The 17,945-nt window shown below is 41.9% G+C and overlaps 1 protein-coding gene across 1 annotated transcript in view; it reads right to left on the minus strand.

Moving 5' to 3' along the window:
• The window catches only part of PGGT1B (protein geranylgeranyltransferase type I subunit beta), a 39,314-nt gene that overhangs the window by 10,067 nt on the left and 11,302 nt on the right, over positions 1–17,945 (minus strand). Inside the window, exons 3-5 of the mRNA XM_088477727.1 lie at positions 2,931–2,998; positions 1,835–1,986; positions 764–896 (exon numbers count right to left, since the gene is read on the minus strand). Coding sequence (XP_088333853.1) covers positions 764–896; positions 1,835–1,986; positions 2,931–2,998 — 353 coding nt within the window. The remainder of the gene's footprint in view (positions 1–763; positions 897–1,834; positions 1,987–2,930; positions 2,999–17,945) is intronic.

Below are 17,945 nucleotides of genomic sequence, written 5' to 3' on the forward strand. Positions count from 1 at the left end.
CATGCTATAGTAATTTAATGAGGCAGTCTGCACCTATTAGCCAGCAGCCCATATCAGTCAGTTATGCCCCAAGTCAGCTTGTTGAAAAATTTGATCCAAATGATGCTACCCTTTACATACCTTATTCAATTTTGAAACTGAACCAAAGAATCTCCTCCACAAATACTTTTGGTTGCCTCTCTCCGTTTTTTCACAAATCACTATTGTGCCATGTCTTTACCATAGGACGCCTACATGCAATTACCACCTACAAGATGAACTGTCCCCTTCTGATGTTCCACCGTAAAACTGAGGCTTTAAAATGAGAAACTATACTATGCTACACTTGCTAGATTACAACTTGAACCTTGACTCTTGGATTGTTCCTGTACAGTTCTCCCTTTTGGCATTTCATAATCTTACAACTTTTTCCATTTTAGAACCTTAAGACTTACAAAGGGAGATGTATCAAACCTTCTAAAGAGTCGAGAAATGGGAAAGCTGGTCATAACAACCAATCAGCTACTACCTAGCATTTTACAGAATTGAATGACATTATCTCTATACAAAAGGTCATTTTGACACATTTTGTTTCAGTAGATTTTGATACATTTGTTAGGAGCCTAGCCGCCCTCTCTAATTGTCTGACCTGTGCCACCGCTGCCCAAATCTTCTCCTTATCTGTGACCTATGTTCTTCTGTGAACTCAAATATTGAAGGAAAATGCACACGTAACAAAGTCAGAAAAAAATTACATAAAGTACTGAAGTTAAAAAGTACATACCATACTTCTTCTAATGTATTCTATTGCCTTCTCCATATCCATTCCTGACCAGTCATTGAGCATGTAACAAATGCAGGAAGCACAGTACACAAACCTCATGTCATTCTCACTTCCTTCAGGTACGGCACAGAAACTGCAGGAAACACAAGATTTCATTTTCTCCTTACTGGTTCTTATAATGGTGGGTACACACTGGGCGATATTACTGAGCGACTGCACGATTACGATGCAATCGCTCAGTAATCGTGCACTTTTATGTCGGAAACGACCAGCGATGCGCACTCCCGCTGGTCGTTTCCGACATTGTCCATCGCCTGAACATGCAGCACAATCTGACGATGTCGTCAGGTTGCTGCATGTTGGGGAATGGGGGAGAGATCCCGGCGCTGAACGATACCGTTAATAATATCGTTCAGCGGGTGTGCTCAATGTCATGAGCGTCATTGAGCACACCCTGCCGGGGACACACTAGACGATATCGCTCAGGGAGCATATCGTCTAGTATGTATGCACCATTAGAGCACTTTCCTGAGAGGCTTCAAGAATTACAACCGTGGCGTATGGTGATGGTGGGGGGAACATTTACGATTTCTACACTTGAAAGCCAACCAACCCTTATGCAGAGGCCATGGAGAACAATCTCTATAGTATACTCCAATTTCAGAAGCAGAGACGTTAAAGGACTAATAAACACCCACAATTTAATTTTCTGATATGAACCACGAAGGTAAAATACATAGTGATAAACAGACATTTTATGCCTATTAAAAAGTCAAATATTACCTCTCCCTACAGACCAAAGAGCGGAGACTGATGGCTGTGACATCATTAGCCCTGACCATATGACTGAATCAACCAATCCTCACAGAGCATTTCTGCAAAATAGTCTGCCTAGCTGTCTGCTTTATTAGACAGAAGCACCTCCTTCCTACCATGGCAACCTGCTGCAGAGATGTGAGAGAGCATGGGGGACATTCAGTATATATGCTCCATTTATTTTGCATATATTATTTGGTCAGTAATACACCACCAGTAATAAGTTGATGAGGACTTAAATGCTCTGACATTTACCTGCCATCGAGAAGCTGGAGAGCACGCAGCCCTGCGAGGCACGCTTCCTTATTAATGCGGCTGAAGTCATCTCCCAATATTAGCAGACTAGACAGAGCTGTGTATGTCATTGCTATGTGCCCACTGTCATACGGATGGTAAAAGCCATGGCCCTGAGAAGGACAAAATACAACATGCAGAAATACCCTTACTCAAGTGCTATTTGTAATATACCTTGTTTTATTAGCAGCACAAAAGGAAAAAGAAAGCCCAAAAGAAAATATTGAGGCCATGTAATACACTTCACTATTAATTCTATGGCATAAAAATAAATAATGACTCTGTCCCACATTATCTTAAAAAATTAAACTAAATATAAAATATATCTTTTCCTGGTGACTAGGGATGTTACAGAACACCAATGACAAGACTATTTTATTATGGTAATCATTTTAGGATGCTTCTCGCCATTGGAAAATAATTAAAAAAATAACATTTCACATTTCTTCCAACAGAGTATTATCATCACGTCTCTGCCTCCATCGTAATTGCTTCAGTCAGAAACCACACTAAGCTGTATACAAAGGTAGTCAAAGCATCTGTAACGGCCACCTTTATACCCTGTCTGGCTCAGCACTACTCCCTAGTATAGTGGACGAACGTTTGAGCCTAAAGGCCCCAATACATCTGCAATTAATCGGGGCAATTTGGCATTTTGCAGTTCACTGTACAAAAAAAAAAATGTATGGGCAATGTATGGGGTTCACCGATTGCCGATTCCTATCAAATAGTGATCGGAATTGCAAAATTAGGTTGTCCAACATGTTGAATTTCAGAGACCAATTGGGGCTATGGATTAGTAGTGTAAGGAGACGATCAGCCGAACGTTACTAGTAAAATGATGAGCCTTTCAAGATTGGCAAATCAGTGATTTGCTGTAAATTATCTGCAAATCCCTGAAGAATATCTGTAATGTATGGGCGCAGATTGGAAGATTGAGGAATCTTTAAATCATTGGGGTAAAAAAAAAATCTGTGAATTGTTTTTTTTTTTTTTTAGATTGCTGATGTATGGGCCCCTTAACACATTGTAGATAATCTTTCAGGAATCAACATACCATGGATGGATTGAACGGTAACCCTAAACATGATGAACCCCGAAATCCACAGCGATCTAGATTTGTTTCTGTGCAAAATTACAAGAAAAGAATTGTTACTAGTCTCAATATGTAAAAAAGAAAAAATATATATATACACACACACACATATTAAAAAAACGATGAGATATATTAGTAAAATATACATTTTTAGTTTCACCTTGTAGGGTTTTTTCCTCTTTAGTCTTATATTATGCCAAGTCTGCCCGGTTCCTATGTGTTCGCTTGAAAACTACAAATTTTGCGTGTGGTAAAAATGGAGGGTAATTGAATTGCCCGGAAAAAAAGAATTGCAATAAAATTCTGTTTTTACCGCACACAAAAAATTATTCTGTGCAAATGAATTCCCCCCAGTATTTCCAAAGTGAAGCCAAGACTTGTTCCTTACAAACAGAAGAAGAAATACGGTAACTTGAGAAGAAAGTGTTGCAGTGTTTGTAGTATCTCCAGCGACTATGGGGGAGATGTATAAAAGCTTAGAGAGAGATAAGGTACCAACCGATCAGGAGTTAGGAACTGATTGGTTGGTACTTTATCTCTCCCCACTTTCTCTCTTCCCAAGGTATAGTAAACCTACCCATTCAAACCTTAGCTAAACCAACAAAGAGCAACATTAACAGACATATTTAGACAACAGTAACGTAATCAGCCTTTCACATACTTTGGGTCTAGTTCTTTTATTCCATGGAAAGCAAGACAAATATTTGCTTCAAACAGCTAATTCAAATGTAATATAGGTTGAGTCTCCCATATCCAAAATGCTTGGGACCAGGGGTATTTTGGATATCGGAATATTCCGTATTTTGGAATAATTGCATAAAATAATGAAATATCTTAGGAATAGAGACCAAATATAAACACAGAATGCATTTATGTGTTATATACACCTTATACACACAGCCAGAAGGTAATTTTATACAATATTTTCAATAATTTTGTGGCTCAAACAAAGTTTGTGTAGATACATGAAATTCATTTATATGTCATATACACCTTATACACACAGCCTATAGGTCATTTTATACAATATTTTTAATAATTTGTGCCTTAAACAAAGTTTGTGTACATTGAACCATCAAAAATCAATGGTTTCACTATCTCAGTCATGCTAAAAATATTCCGTATTTCGGAATATTCCGTATTTCGGAATATTTGGATATGGGAGACTCAACCTGTACTATAGAAGACTAAATCAATTTAATTGAATATGTTAAAATACTATACTATGCTTTAGAATTGTAGTTATTGTAGATGTCAATATACTTGGGCACCCTTATGTGTCCCCATTTTTTATACAGGGAGAGTGATATTCTTCTGTTATGGTTGGCAGTAAGCACTAACATCTTAAAATAAATAATGTCACCTACACTTTGAAAAAGTACATTAACAACTTTTAAAAGTTATAACTATTTATACTGAAACCAGGCAATTTCCAACAATGTTGGTGCGCTCTGCTACCCTGCGTGGAAAAGGACACCGCTCTTTAAATAACCTCCACAGTTTATGCAAAGGCAATGTTATTTATGTCAGCTTTAGAAGTACTGTATAACAAAACAGCATTGAAACCGAAACAAATCGTGGTTTTCCAGGGTCAGACTCAATGCAGTTATAGAAGTTTAAATAAACATTTAAAACAGAAAATGACGTCAGATTTGTCGTTTTATATTTAACTTGGGAAAGTGAGGGGAAGAGTAAGAAAGCTTTCTCCCATTCTTTTATGTGGGGACTCTGCAAGGAGAGGTGGGAAACAAGAGAGAAACCATAAAATGAAGAAATAGTTCATCCCTTTATGAATGGGGTGGTGATGGCAAAGAGGGTAACAGTGTCTTATGTGAATGAACTCAAAAGATCTCAAACACGAGAGGAATTTGTGTTGCAGAGCAGAGAGAAAGCCGTTGTCCTGGCTTGCTAAAATCTACAGGACATCTATTATGGCTCAGGGAGGGGACGTTACTTTCTTTCACACACACTTTGCGTTATACAACCAGCCCCAACACCCAGAACAAATCCATTAGCTATACCAGCCCCATTGCCTCTGCTGCTTCAGTCACTTCCCCCAAGCTCCTGCACTGCACCTTTATTTCAGCCTTATACGCTGCTGGACTGTCCTAACTATACTGTGTTGTGCTCCCCAATACCTTATATGTCCAAAGCAACATGCACACAGCTGTCAGTAGCTTAATTGGGGCTCCCGTAATTTAGAAATGAAAAACAGGGACACCTATGCGACAGACTATAAAATCCACCCTCTGTTTCCATTTATATCCCAAATAAGTTTGACCAGTTATAGCAAAATATTCCAATTGCCCCTGTTCATAAATGGTCATTACAAGTTAAATTATGGTAAAGTAAGTTTTGTGAGTTGAAGATTTGGAATGTAACAAAAGGGGATTGTCCTGAGGATTGTACCAGCCAATCAGCTCCCAACTGCCATCTCACAAACTGTGTTTGAAAAATGACAGTTGGGAGCTGATTGGCTGGCACCTTATCGCTTTTCTCTCTGACTCCTAACACTGCTTAGTAAATAGACCCCTCAGTCCTAAGTGATAGCTGTCCATTTCCAGTGTATACAAATCTGCAGTAACCTCTTCAAAGCATTTTGCAAACCAAAATGTGTTCACTATAGAAAAAATTTATTTTAATGTCAGTAAATGTACTGAACAGTGGCAACAGAAGTATTGTATATTAGATAAAGCCCATGCTAGAAAGAATCTGGATTGCGCTGTCTAAATTTACATAATGCATGCTTCCTAACATTAACACAGGGAAAATCGTGACAAATAATCCCCCCACAAGATCTGTACATGACACGCTCCAATTCATACATAATACACCCAAACCAGGACAGCTGTGAGGCATGCATAATGTGTGTCTTTATTAGTATACATTGGGACATACCTTATGTAACAGTCTCATAAGCATCAGAAAAATAACATTAGCTCACTAAATGGTACATTAGTGCACCACTTATATTAATAGGTTCTTAGCCTGTTGTGCGCCTTCTCATAACAATAACTCAAACAGATTAAAAGTATTGAATTTAGATTTAACATACACACACGGGGGTACACCCTGAGTATACATACATCCACGTAGGGTACAAGTACACCAACTTTGTTAATGTATGTTAAAAATAAGGTCACTGGATCCTGTTCTAGAACGAAGATCTTGCCATAAATCAAAGTTAAAAAGAAGAATTTAAATCAGACACTAAGGGGTATGCGATTTCTCCAAAACCAAGGACACCTGAGGCAAAAGGTAATTCATTTGTAAGTTGTCACTTTGTGCTGACTCAGGGTCTGGGCTATGTTCAATGCACAATATGCCTTCCAGTTATTGGTTATCCACAGACACAGATCTGGCTGCTTAGTCAGCTCCATTTATTCTGCTCACCTATTCATTCTCTCTGAAGAACTAACATTTGCAGCATCATCAGAATTCACTAGCATGCATTAATGCTAGCAACAGGAATGGCTGTAATGACTTCAGATGATAAAATAATGACAGCCTTCAATTATTACATTTAGCAGCAGCGAATCATCTCACGTCAACAGTTTAGTAACTTATCTGCGCATCTAGCAAAGTAAATGTGCAGATAAGAATTTTTAAACTACTTTAACTAAAGTAGACCTGTTGCATTTATAAAACAAAGATATACAGTGCAGACATGGGATTATATGAAAGCCGGTTTATCCAGCAAGTTCTTGTGAATTGATAATATGAAATATTATGAATATGAATGTGTGTAATATGAAGGAATATGACAGGGTGGGGGAAACAATTGTACTTTTGGATAGAGCGATATGCACTTATGCGCGAAAAGTTTGCACCCGCGAATGCTTTTCGCCAAACACGACTTTTCGCACCTAATTGAATACGGCCCTAAATGTCTACATTATCCTGGCGAGCTTTTATTATGCAATATGCTTGATAGAAGCGGTGTTGGCTATAGGGCTATAGTGACTGCTGTGGTTGGCTGTCAGCTCTGTGTAAGGAGGACTCAGGCGGCATACAGAGGAACAATGCGCTCGGCTGGGCACCCCATCACACTGCAGTGTATCCAGTAACACTGCTGGGTTACTTTTATACCAGATTAAATGAGCAGTACATACTACAGAGTAATGGTGCATACACACGATCAGATTTTTCCTTCAGATATGAACGATAACGATTTAAAAATCGTTCAGTCGTTCATATCTGAAGGAAAATCGTTCATATCTGACATGCCTGAACGATGGACGATCAACGATGCGCGTTCCCGATGGTCAGATAACGATTTCTGACATCTGATGTGTTTGCAGTCAGACTTGGACGATTCCATTCATTTTAATGCAGTCAAAAATCGTTCAAATCGTTCTAAACCATGGTAAAATCGTTCAATCGTTCAGTCGTTCATCTGACAAATCTGACAAGTCTGACAAATCTGACCGTGTGTATGCTCCATTATACTGCAATAGCGAGGAATGAGCAGTGTCCAACTTTGTCCTATTTATAATGTGTATTTAATACAATTGCTAATGTGCGAAAAGTGTGAAGTGCTTAGGCATGAACAAATCCTAAGACTGCATATGGCTCTCCAATCAACTGTATCAAACGCTGCCCTAGCCTAGGGGAACCAATCCAACATACAAAGTGATGGGAATATAAGAGACCCTATAATTGAACTGACATGCAAAAGAAAAATAATTGCACTACAACTTTTCCAGGGACCTATAAAATTGCAGTAAAGCCAGGGGCAGCTCATGAAAGCAGACAGTTGGAATCTTGCGTCTGAACACACAAACACACGTAAAAATTATTTTCATAACAGACACTGCCACCTACTGTTACATATTTTACCCTGAACAGAAATTGTAAAGCAGCAATCATACATAGAAGCTTGTTTTTTCCTATACTTAAATAGCAAGTTTAGTAACTTAATGATTTCTTTGGCATATTGTTAATAAAAAGGGCCATCAAATGCTTATCTCCTTTTCTAAATCTCTTTGGAGGGTGCCTAGTACAAATGTCAGACACAGGAATCGGTATGTAATGCCGGCATACTAAATACAGACGCTGGAAGCTCAAACCATCCCGACTGGGGCTGGTAAGTAACCTAACCCTCCCCAACCCTCCCTTAGTGGTGCCTAACCCTAACCTCCCCCCCGGTGGTGGCTAACCCCCCTCCGCCGCACCCTAACCCTTCAAGGGTGGTGCATAATCCTAAGTCCGGCGGCAGGATCTAGACAGACGTCGGGATTTCAACGCCTGTCTTTAGTCGTGCGTCAGGATTTATTCAGACGGCTTCCTGCCCATCGGCATTTTGACCGCATCCCCATACACACCTCAACACATTGTGTGAAGCCAGAGGGGGTGAAGGAGAGTGGTGACATTTAAAGTACACAGAACTCCCAACTTGGTAATACAAGCCCCCCTGTAATTCCACTCCATCAATTTCTTGCCCGTTATTCATCCTCCTCATTACTCATTACATATCACCTGTATGATATTATACCGCATGTTAAATTAAAATGCACATTATACATGTACATTTTTGTCTGCAAATAAATAAAGTTACATCAAATTCTTTTTTTAGGTTTCCCAAATACATGTACTAAACTTTATATTTACGTGAACGACTACTGTCAGAGGAAAGCTAGAGGCTTGGTGTAAACTCCCCTTGTACTGTATGCAGAAGGTACAGTTAATTTAATAACAATTTTTACTCCTCCTGAAACAAATTCCTTGCTCCATAATAAATATATACATACTGTACATATACACACACACACATAGTACAAAATAAAGTCCCTGGTGTCTGTCTGTTTGTTTGTTCGGGTTAATCGCGAGAACCACTGGCTGGATATTGATGCAGTTTTCACTATTCTAAGAGCATTAGTCGAATCATTCCGTGTCAAATCAACACAATGATTTTACCTCACCAGCTTTGATAAAATTTGGTATATGGAGAGTATATATGTAGTCTAAGAAAAATGCAAATTATTATTTAAATATATAATTCAGTTCCCAAAATATGGCTACGCAAAGTTTTAAAAAAAATCTGTAAAAAATGCACAACCAGCATATTTTCAAATCGCCACAGCAGCTCTAATTAAGCTAGAGAGGTGGGAGTGGTGTCTTTTTACTGAGTTTTTTTTATGACCTTTCCTACGATATACAACACAATAGGCTTTGTGAGGTAAAACTTTGTTCAAATTCAAACAGAAATTTTTGATCATGATTACCTCAAAAAGTGCATCGACAAAAAAGTTCAAAAAATGTCTGGAAATAGTCTATACTAATGTTAAAGCTGCATACACACAAAACGATTTTGATACCAACGATTTTATGAACGATTTTTTGTCAGATTTTTTAAAGTGTAATGTACGATTTTTTTGAACTACAAATGATTTTTGCATATTCCCTTAATGAAAATCGTTGAGTTGACAAGTCTGACTGAACTACAAATGTGAATGCGCATGAAAGTGAACGATTTTTACAAACGATTATCGTTAAACGATATTGTTTAACGATAGTCGTTCAAAAAATCGTTGTGTGTGTATGCAGCTTTTGTATGAAACATTTATGTATGACAAAAGGGAGCCGAACAGTGACTATTTTAGTGAAGCAAGTCAATGAAATAACGGACATCCAAGCGCTTTCTTGGCTTACACTGCCTGAACCGTTAAAGATTTATCATAACGATGGACTTTATATTATACCATGTAGAGATTGACACGTATATCCGATTTCTCTAGAAAGAGTGATGGAAACCCTGTTTACTGATTAAAAACTTCAGTTTTTCCCTATTTTTACCGTTCCTATTTAAGTTATGTCAAAAATGGTTCTTTAATTACAAACGAGACCAATTCCTGGTAAGAGTCTGCTTTGGGATGACAAATAAAGCACAGGGATAGACACACTTAACATGGCTAGAGTTGACCTAGGTGGAGACCTTTTTCTCGTGGACAACTTTACATGGCTCTTTTGCGTGTCACATCAAAACGAAATCTTTTCGTGTTGATGTCAGGAAGAAAAACGATTAATGCAGTCTACAAGCCAATCCTCTAAGATCTCGGTAAAAAAAAAAAAGACCATCGCCGGCAATTCAAAATTGCTCCCATGCCTGGCGCGCGCACGTGTCAGAGTATTATAATATATATTATAAATATATACATACACATATATATACATATACATATATACACACACACACACATATGTATATATATATATATATATATATATATATATATATACATACATACATACATACATATATACGTATATGCATACATACACACATACATTTTCAAGTTATAAAGTTAGGTATCCTTCTGAAGTTTTCATCCAAATCCATACAGTGGAAGGCCCAGAACAGTCTCCCTGGGTCAACGTTCTGCCCAGCGTACACCAACGGGAGGTCCAATCGGGACCTCAACCCCCTAGTATGTCTTCTGTGATCCACTGTTACCACTCTGTGAAGTTTTCATCCAAATTTTGTAATGTCGTCCAAATCCATCCAGTGGAAGGGCCTGAACAGGCTCCCTGGGTGAAAGTACTTCATGGCACACTCCGGTCCAACAGAAACCCCAACCACTTCATTAGACACCCCAAACCAATTGCCACCTTTCTGTAAGTTTTTAACAAAATCCATCCATAGAAAGGCCCAGAACAGGCTCCCCAGGTCAAAGTTCTGCCCAGTGTACATCAACGGGAGGTCCTCAAGCCCCTAGTATGTCTTCTGGGACCCAATATTACCACTCTGTGAAGTTTTCGGCCAAAATATGTGATGTCGTCCAAATCCATCCAGTGGAAGGCCTGAATAGACACCCTGGGTCAAAGTTCTACTTGGCGCACTCCACCATGAGGTCCGACCGGGACTGCAACCACTCCATTAGGCATCCCAGCCAAATTGCTCATCCAAATCCATCAAGTGGAAGGCTCAGAATAGGTTTCCCAGGACAAAGTTCTGCCCAGCGTACACCAACGGGAGGTCCGACCAGGAACTCAAACCCCTAGTATGTCTTCTGGGATCCAATGTTACCACTCTGAAGTTTTCATCCAAATCCATCCAGTGGAAGGCTCAGAACAGGCTTCCCAGGTCACAGTTCTGCCCAGTGTACACCAACACGACGTCCGACCGGTACCCTAACCCCCCTAAAACCTGGCCAAGAGCCAACTGGACCACCTGGCGTTGGTTTCATCCCAATCGGTGCAGGGGTGTCTGAATGCATAACCGGACAAAAACAAAAAAAAGCAAGCAGACCAATTCATTTTATATATCAGATAGATAAAAATGCAAATAAAAAGTGGGCACTATACAAAAGAAATATTTCAATATAAATGAGTGATAAATTCATATGATAAGACCAGTACTGTAGGTCTTTACGGTTTCTACAAGTCCTTTCCACTAGGATTTTTTTTATTTACAGATCTAGATATTTTTGGACAGTATTATTTTTATTATAAGATTTAGATGGACTGATAATCTTCTTTATATGGGAATCTGGGGAGTGCAAACTAAGCTTTGCTACAGGGGCCCATACAGTAAAGGAACGTGGCGATCTGTTGGTAATCCTGCAACACGGCATTGCAGGATCAGTGAAATCTAACATGTTGGATTTCACTGATTTGCTGATTATGATTAAAATATGATCGTGATTTGCACATCGGTGAAATTTAACATGGAGAATTTCACCGGTCCTCAGACGGATCACAGAAAATTGATGGCCGCCGGTTGGCATTTCCGATCCGATGGCAGGATCACGGGACTGGCCGGTAGGTGTATGGGGGCCTTAACTTGTGAATATCAAGCAAGCAAGACCAGAATTACCAGGCTGCCACATTTGTCAACATTTTAATTCACTTTATATCATTCAATTCAATTTGTACTACACATCAGGTGTGCTGAAGAATTACAAGTGTTTATTGTTGATCATTTAATGATTATCTCAATTCTACAATCCTTCATTTTGTGATTGATGACACAGCATCAAACACTGGATGGTTCTGAAAGGCTATATGACACTGTGGCCGGGTCACAGTCCCGCAGCCAGCACCCCCTCGCGCACTCCCCTCCTCGTGATTAACGGCGGCCGTGTCACTGAAGGGGCTAACCCCATGCTGCGGCGCCATCTTAGAATTGGTAGTGGTGCTAGACGCCGAGTGTTTAAACAAATGTGTTTCTTATTGTATTCCGCTGGGGCCCGGACCCTCTCCAGCGGCTGCGGCAATGTGTTAACCCCTGGTGCCGCAGCCCCGGACCATCTCCGGCGATGATTGATGTCAATTCCCGAAGCATTGCACCGGGGAAGGGGCCAGGGGCAAGGAGCCTAGCTCTCAGCTACACAGGGCTGAGTACCACATGCAGGGTGACCGGGCTAGCCGTCACCCTGTGCGGTGGCTGCATGCAGGGAGCCGCTGGGGATTGGGACCTTAGCTCCCGACACCCCAGCACAACAGCGAGAGGAAGCCACAGTTAAACCTCAGTGCACAAAAAGCTGCTGCAGCCGGGACCTGGTCCCGGGCTGCGGGGCTGTGTGCTGACTTGCTGGGGACTGGAAGCTGAGCTCCTGGCACTCCAGCACTACAGGTCAGTGAACTTGTCCGCTGGGGACAGGGAGAACCCGCTCTCCGGACCCCCTGCAAGGAGGCAGACAGCAGGTTTAACACTCGGTGCACCCCGGACTGCAGGGCTAAGGGAGCTCTGCACTGAGCGCCGAGCAATGTGTGGGCTGGGGTCCGGGAGAGTAGCTCTCGGTACCACCTGCGGTGAAATGGTCAAAAGCCCAGCACTGAGCACAAAGTGTAACAAAGGAACTGTGGAATAAAATGTATAAATATGTTTAAACTGGGATGTAGTTATGGGACCTCAACACCAACATCGGAATCCCGGCAAGGGACTTAACACAGGCATCAACATACCTATCTTAATCCTGACGCCGGAACGCAAGCCCGAAAGAGGTAAGTCCAGGGCGACCTTAGCGTTAGCCGCGCGCGTTAGGCACCAGTAGGGGGGAGGGTTAGGTACGCCCGGGGGGGTAGGTTAGGGTTAGGCACCCCCAGGGTGAGATTAGGGTAAGGCACTAGGGGGGAGGTTAGGCACCACTAAGGGAAGCTTAGGGTGGGGGGGGGGGGGGTGGCGGGACTTCATACCCATTCCGTTTAAACTGTATGTGCAGCACTGAGGTAGGTTCACAGGACCCAAGCTACAATGCTGTGGTGACTAACTCCAGTTGCAGGGCACAAGGTGTATGCACAATGTAATTATATTGAATGTAATTTAAAGTAAAGTGCACTTACTGTTAGCCCTGGTGGTCTAGGGGGAATCCAGGGCTCTGTGTGGGCTGCTGGGACCCCCTGCCTCCCTTCTCAGGAGAATGGAATGTCTTCTGCTCTGGCCTCCCGCATAAAAGCAGCATGAGGAGACAGAGGAAGGACTTAACAATGCAGCCAGCTAAGTGTTTTTAGAGAGCTTCAAAGGGCTCTCACTCGGTGGGCAGGAGACGCTGCCATGGAACTTGGGCTGCCCATCTCTGGAGCTTGGATTCAGACTAGAAGTGGTGAGCTGGGTCCCCGGGCAGATTCCTGGAAGTACGTTTTGGAGGGAAACTTCCTCCGACCCGAGACGAGCAGACTTCTAGGTGGTGACTAAAACACCAGGTGAGCTCAGACAATGTTAAACGTGCATGTGGTTGAAAACCACAGGGCGGAATTACCCTGTGGTAATGTGTATATGAGTGACATAAAAGAAGGGCCTGCGTTCCTGTATGTGTGTATCTTTGTGAATATCAAGAATGCTGTAACATCTCTGTATGCTGTACCCTCTTAAAGCTGAGGGAAGAGTCAAGACTACTGAGCAATAAACATCTTTGCCTGACTACGACTGCATCTGAATCCTGCGACAACAGAATTGCGCTAAACACTATTCCGTTCTCCGGCTGTTCTGGATTGAGCCCAAGCTTCACCAAGCTCAAGCCGTCTGTCAGCTACCGTGCAGGGCATGGTCCATTGTGAGGGATCAGGGGGATATCAGTCGACACTAACCAGGAGGTGTGGCCGCAGTTAATCGACGCAAACACAGCAGTAGCAGTTCTAGGTGCCGGCGGTAGGAAACTGGGTGCTCATAAGTGGTTCCAAACGCTGATTGAAGGAGTTTGGTGGTGGCAGCATCGTTACACGCCCACTGTGCAGTGGGCGGAGTCAGTAACAGGCAGTTACTGACAGTAAGCGGGAACCCCTGATACCCCAAGACCAGTGGGGATCAAACCCAATCTGTGATTGGGAGTGGAGGCTGAGGCCATCCGGTCACAGACACCTCAGTGTAGGGCAGATATTCCAAACTCTCGGGGGAGATGTAGTATAGCGCCATGCACAGTGCCACTATAACTCTTCCTGCTTCACCTCTTTACCAAGGCCTAGCAGGAAGCAGTACCGACGAGATGTAAGAACATCTAGTCTGCCAGAGTGGGGATTGAAAACGCCCCTCTCCGGCGATCCCAGCCAGAGCCCACAGCGCATTAGCCTAGTGCTCACAGAAGATGTAATTATTATCCTTTATTAATAATGCAGCACACTCAAGAGTCCTGTATAATGCCTATAACAGACTCCCACAACTTACTGAATCAACTTCAGTCAGGCTTTATTTCCCAACACTTCACAGAGATAGCACTGACTAAGGTAGTGAATCATCTAAGTCTAAAGGTCACTAATCACTTCTTATTCTTCTAGATCTCTCTGCTGCATTTCACACTGTTGACCACTCTCTTGTCAAACAAACACTACCATCCCTTGGTCTTTAGGACACAGCCCTATGCTGGTTGTCATCCTACTTATCTAATAGCTCTTTCAGTGTTTGTTTCTCTGAATCCACCTACTCTTCGCTTAACTTGCCAAATCAAACCCACCCCACCCCACAAGCCCGTTGCCTAGGTGTCATCCTTGACTCTGAACTGTCATTTGGTCCCCAAATTAAATCAGTCTCCAAATCATGTCACATACATCTAAAAACATATCCAGAAAACGACCATATCTTACATAAGACACTGCAAAAACTCAAATTCATGCACTCATGATCTCCCGCATTGATTATTGCAATAGTCTCCTTACTGGAAGTCCCCAAAAGAGACTCTGACCACTACAATCAATTTTGAATGCAGCTGCGAGGCTGTTCTTCCTCGCTAAACATTCATTGACTGCAGCTCCGTTCTCTCAGTCCCTCCATCGTTTACCCGTTTTATACCGTATTCAATATGAAATACTTTTACTTACACATATGACTATTAACTAAACTACACAAACATACATCTCTTCACTTATCTCAAAATAACTCCGAACCAAACCTCTCCACTCTGCATCTCTCAACCACATACATTACTTGCTCCCATTAATGGTTACAGGATTTTTTTTGCACCCCTCTGTGGAATGCCCTCCCACGCACTTGTAGTTTCCAAAACTTCAATCGTTGCCTGAAAACTCACCTCTTCAGACAAGCTTATCAAATTCCATAACCTCCATAAGCTATTCTACCCAATTACCTCCCCTCTATACAGTCCACACATAACTTTACATATTTTCTCTTTCACATCCTCCTGACCCCAGGCCAACATTCCTGTGTCACTGGGTCATACAGCTCACCATGAACCTCTGCAACCTAGCTGGACCAATATGCTATAGGTAGCACTTATCCTTGTGCATTAATTACTATTTCCTTATAGAAGGTAAACTTACGAGCAGGGCCCTCTTACCATTATGTCTGTCTGTTATTACCCAGTCTAGTTTTATTACTGTTTGTTCCCAATTGTAAAGTGCAAAGGAATATGCTGCGCTATATGAGAAACTGTTAATATAGTGTTACCGCTACGCTGCTTCAGCAGGGTGCCGCGCCCTGCCCGATTTTAAAATGACAAAATACACCGTGCCCTTATGTCAGCGCCCCGCTGAAACAGCCTTCCCTCAGCCGTCCCCATCCGCAGTGTCCTGCAGGTGGGAAAGGTTGCAGTTTAGCAATCAGGGCCAATGAATATCTATTCACAATGAGGGGAGAGCTTGGGGGCAGCCCAGTATCTCCGGAAGTGCTGGGCATGCCCCCTAGAATGATGAACAAAGGGCGTGTCATGAAGCCACATCACCTTTTCGGGAGTGCCCCTTCACCTGGGTGGCGCCATGCCCACTGTTTAACCTAGAGTGAACACAACAATAATAATACTAATTGGATACTATTACTCAAGAGACACAACCTACGACATGCACGTGAAAAACAAACAACTATCGTAGTCAGAATGTTTTTTATGTAAAGGGGTTTGGACCTTGGAATAAACCCAGAGCACCCAGAGAAAATCCATGCAGAGACAGAATCTTAATTTTTTGAATCAAACCTAAAGCCCCAGTAAAGCAAACTATTATGCCATCATACCTTTCATCTTTTTCTCTCAAAGAGCAATTTACGTAACATAAGTGTCTGAGGACAGAAGACCCCTCTCTTTATTATCATTCCAGAAGTCATGGACAGCACAGACAGCAGCTGATAAGGATGTTGATGTAGGTTTTATCTTATACTATTGTATTTTGAGATTATAGCCATTTTACTGATAATCTAATGCACAGCTAAACTTTCCATTTTATATGATTTTCCATTCAAATCAAACCATTAGACTACATCAGACTATTAGAAAAACATTTTAAAAAAGGGTGATCACAAATAACACCTCATCCAAATTCAAGGATTGAAGGCTAAGATAAGTTAGAAATGTTCCATATGAATTATCCAATTAAATTTTTGAGGCATTTCATTGACTTCTGATACGCTTTGATACCTAAATTCCGGGTATGCCCCGGAGGTTGGAACAGGGTCCCAAACCGGATTAGCCGGCGCCAACCCAGGATATTCCACATAGTGACCCAGCTCTTCCAGAGTGGAAGTGGACGTCATTTCCAAGCGCCACTGAAGCCGGCCAATCGGCCGGCATGCGGTGCGCTCCAGGTCATCGTGACCCGGATCACGCAGTTTACACTGCAGGGTTTCACGAGTCATTCCCTGGGTTGGATTGCCAAGTCACTCGACCCGGGAATCCAACCCTGTCCCCTTTTACACCAAAGAGCTACCCAGGTTCACCCTGCAACAACCCATGTTTTAGCTCTGGTGTAAAAGCAGTATCAGATGACAACAGGAAGGGACCCAGGCAGCGATCTCTTGATGCATGACCAAATTTATTTCCTAGTCTACCTCACTGTAACCTGGAGACAGTGACTTCAGAACAGAACACTCATTTCAGAAATTTGTCTGACTTACAGAATTTTAACCACTTAACACCCGATTAAAACTTATCCAACACGATTTTATTTAAAAAAAAAAAAAGGGAGGGATGGCCATTGGTGGGGTCCATTGGATAGAGATAAAGTGAACGGAGGTAAAGTACTAGCCAATCAGCTCCTAACTGCCATGTCACAGGCTGTGTTTGAAAAATGACAGTTAGGACCTAATTGTTTGGTACTTTATCTCCATCCAAGGCTACAGGCGCATACACACTTAACGATACGCACGATGAAGTGTTTGAATGGCTCAAGGTAGTTAACATTGAGCCTATACACTGAACGATATCGTTAACGATATCGTTCAATGACGTCACCGGCAGCATCCCTGAACATGCACAACCTGACGATATCGTCAGGTTGCCCTGCATGTTGAGGGGATGATAGATATTGTTAATCCACGGGAGCGCACATAGTTATCGATATCTTGCATACACACTGGCCGATATTGTGAAGGATTGAACGATATACACTTGCCGATATTTTGAACAAGTGTGTACGCGGCATTAGTAAATAGACCCCTTAGTAACTGTCAGTGTAGGTGCAGTGTGACAGTTGATCCTCCAACTCTGCCTGCCCCTCACTAGTACATATCAGCCTGTGCCTTCAGATCAGTGCAGTTGTATGCACTGGAAGACATCCTGAGCAAACTTTCTTAAACAAAAATAATAAATCAGAGACTCC

This window comes from Taudactylus pleione, unplaced genomic scaffold (genome assembly GCF_031769625.1).
Source record: "Taudactylus pleione unplaced genomic scaffold, aTauple2 ptg000202l, whole genome shotgun sequence".
NCBI lineage: Eukaryota > Metazoa > Chordata > Amphibia > Anura > Myobatrachidae > Taudactylus > Taudactylus pleione.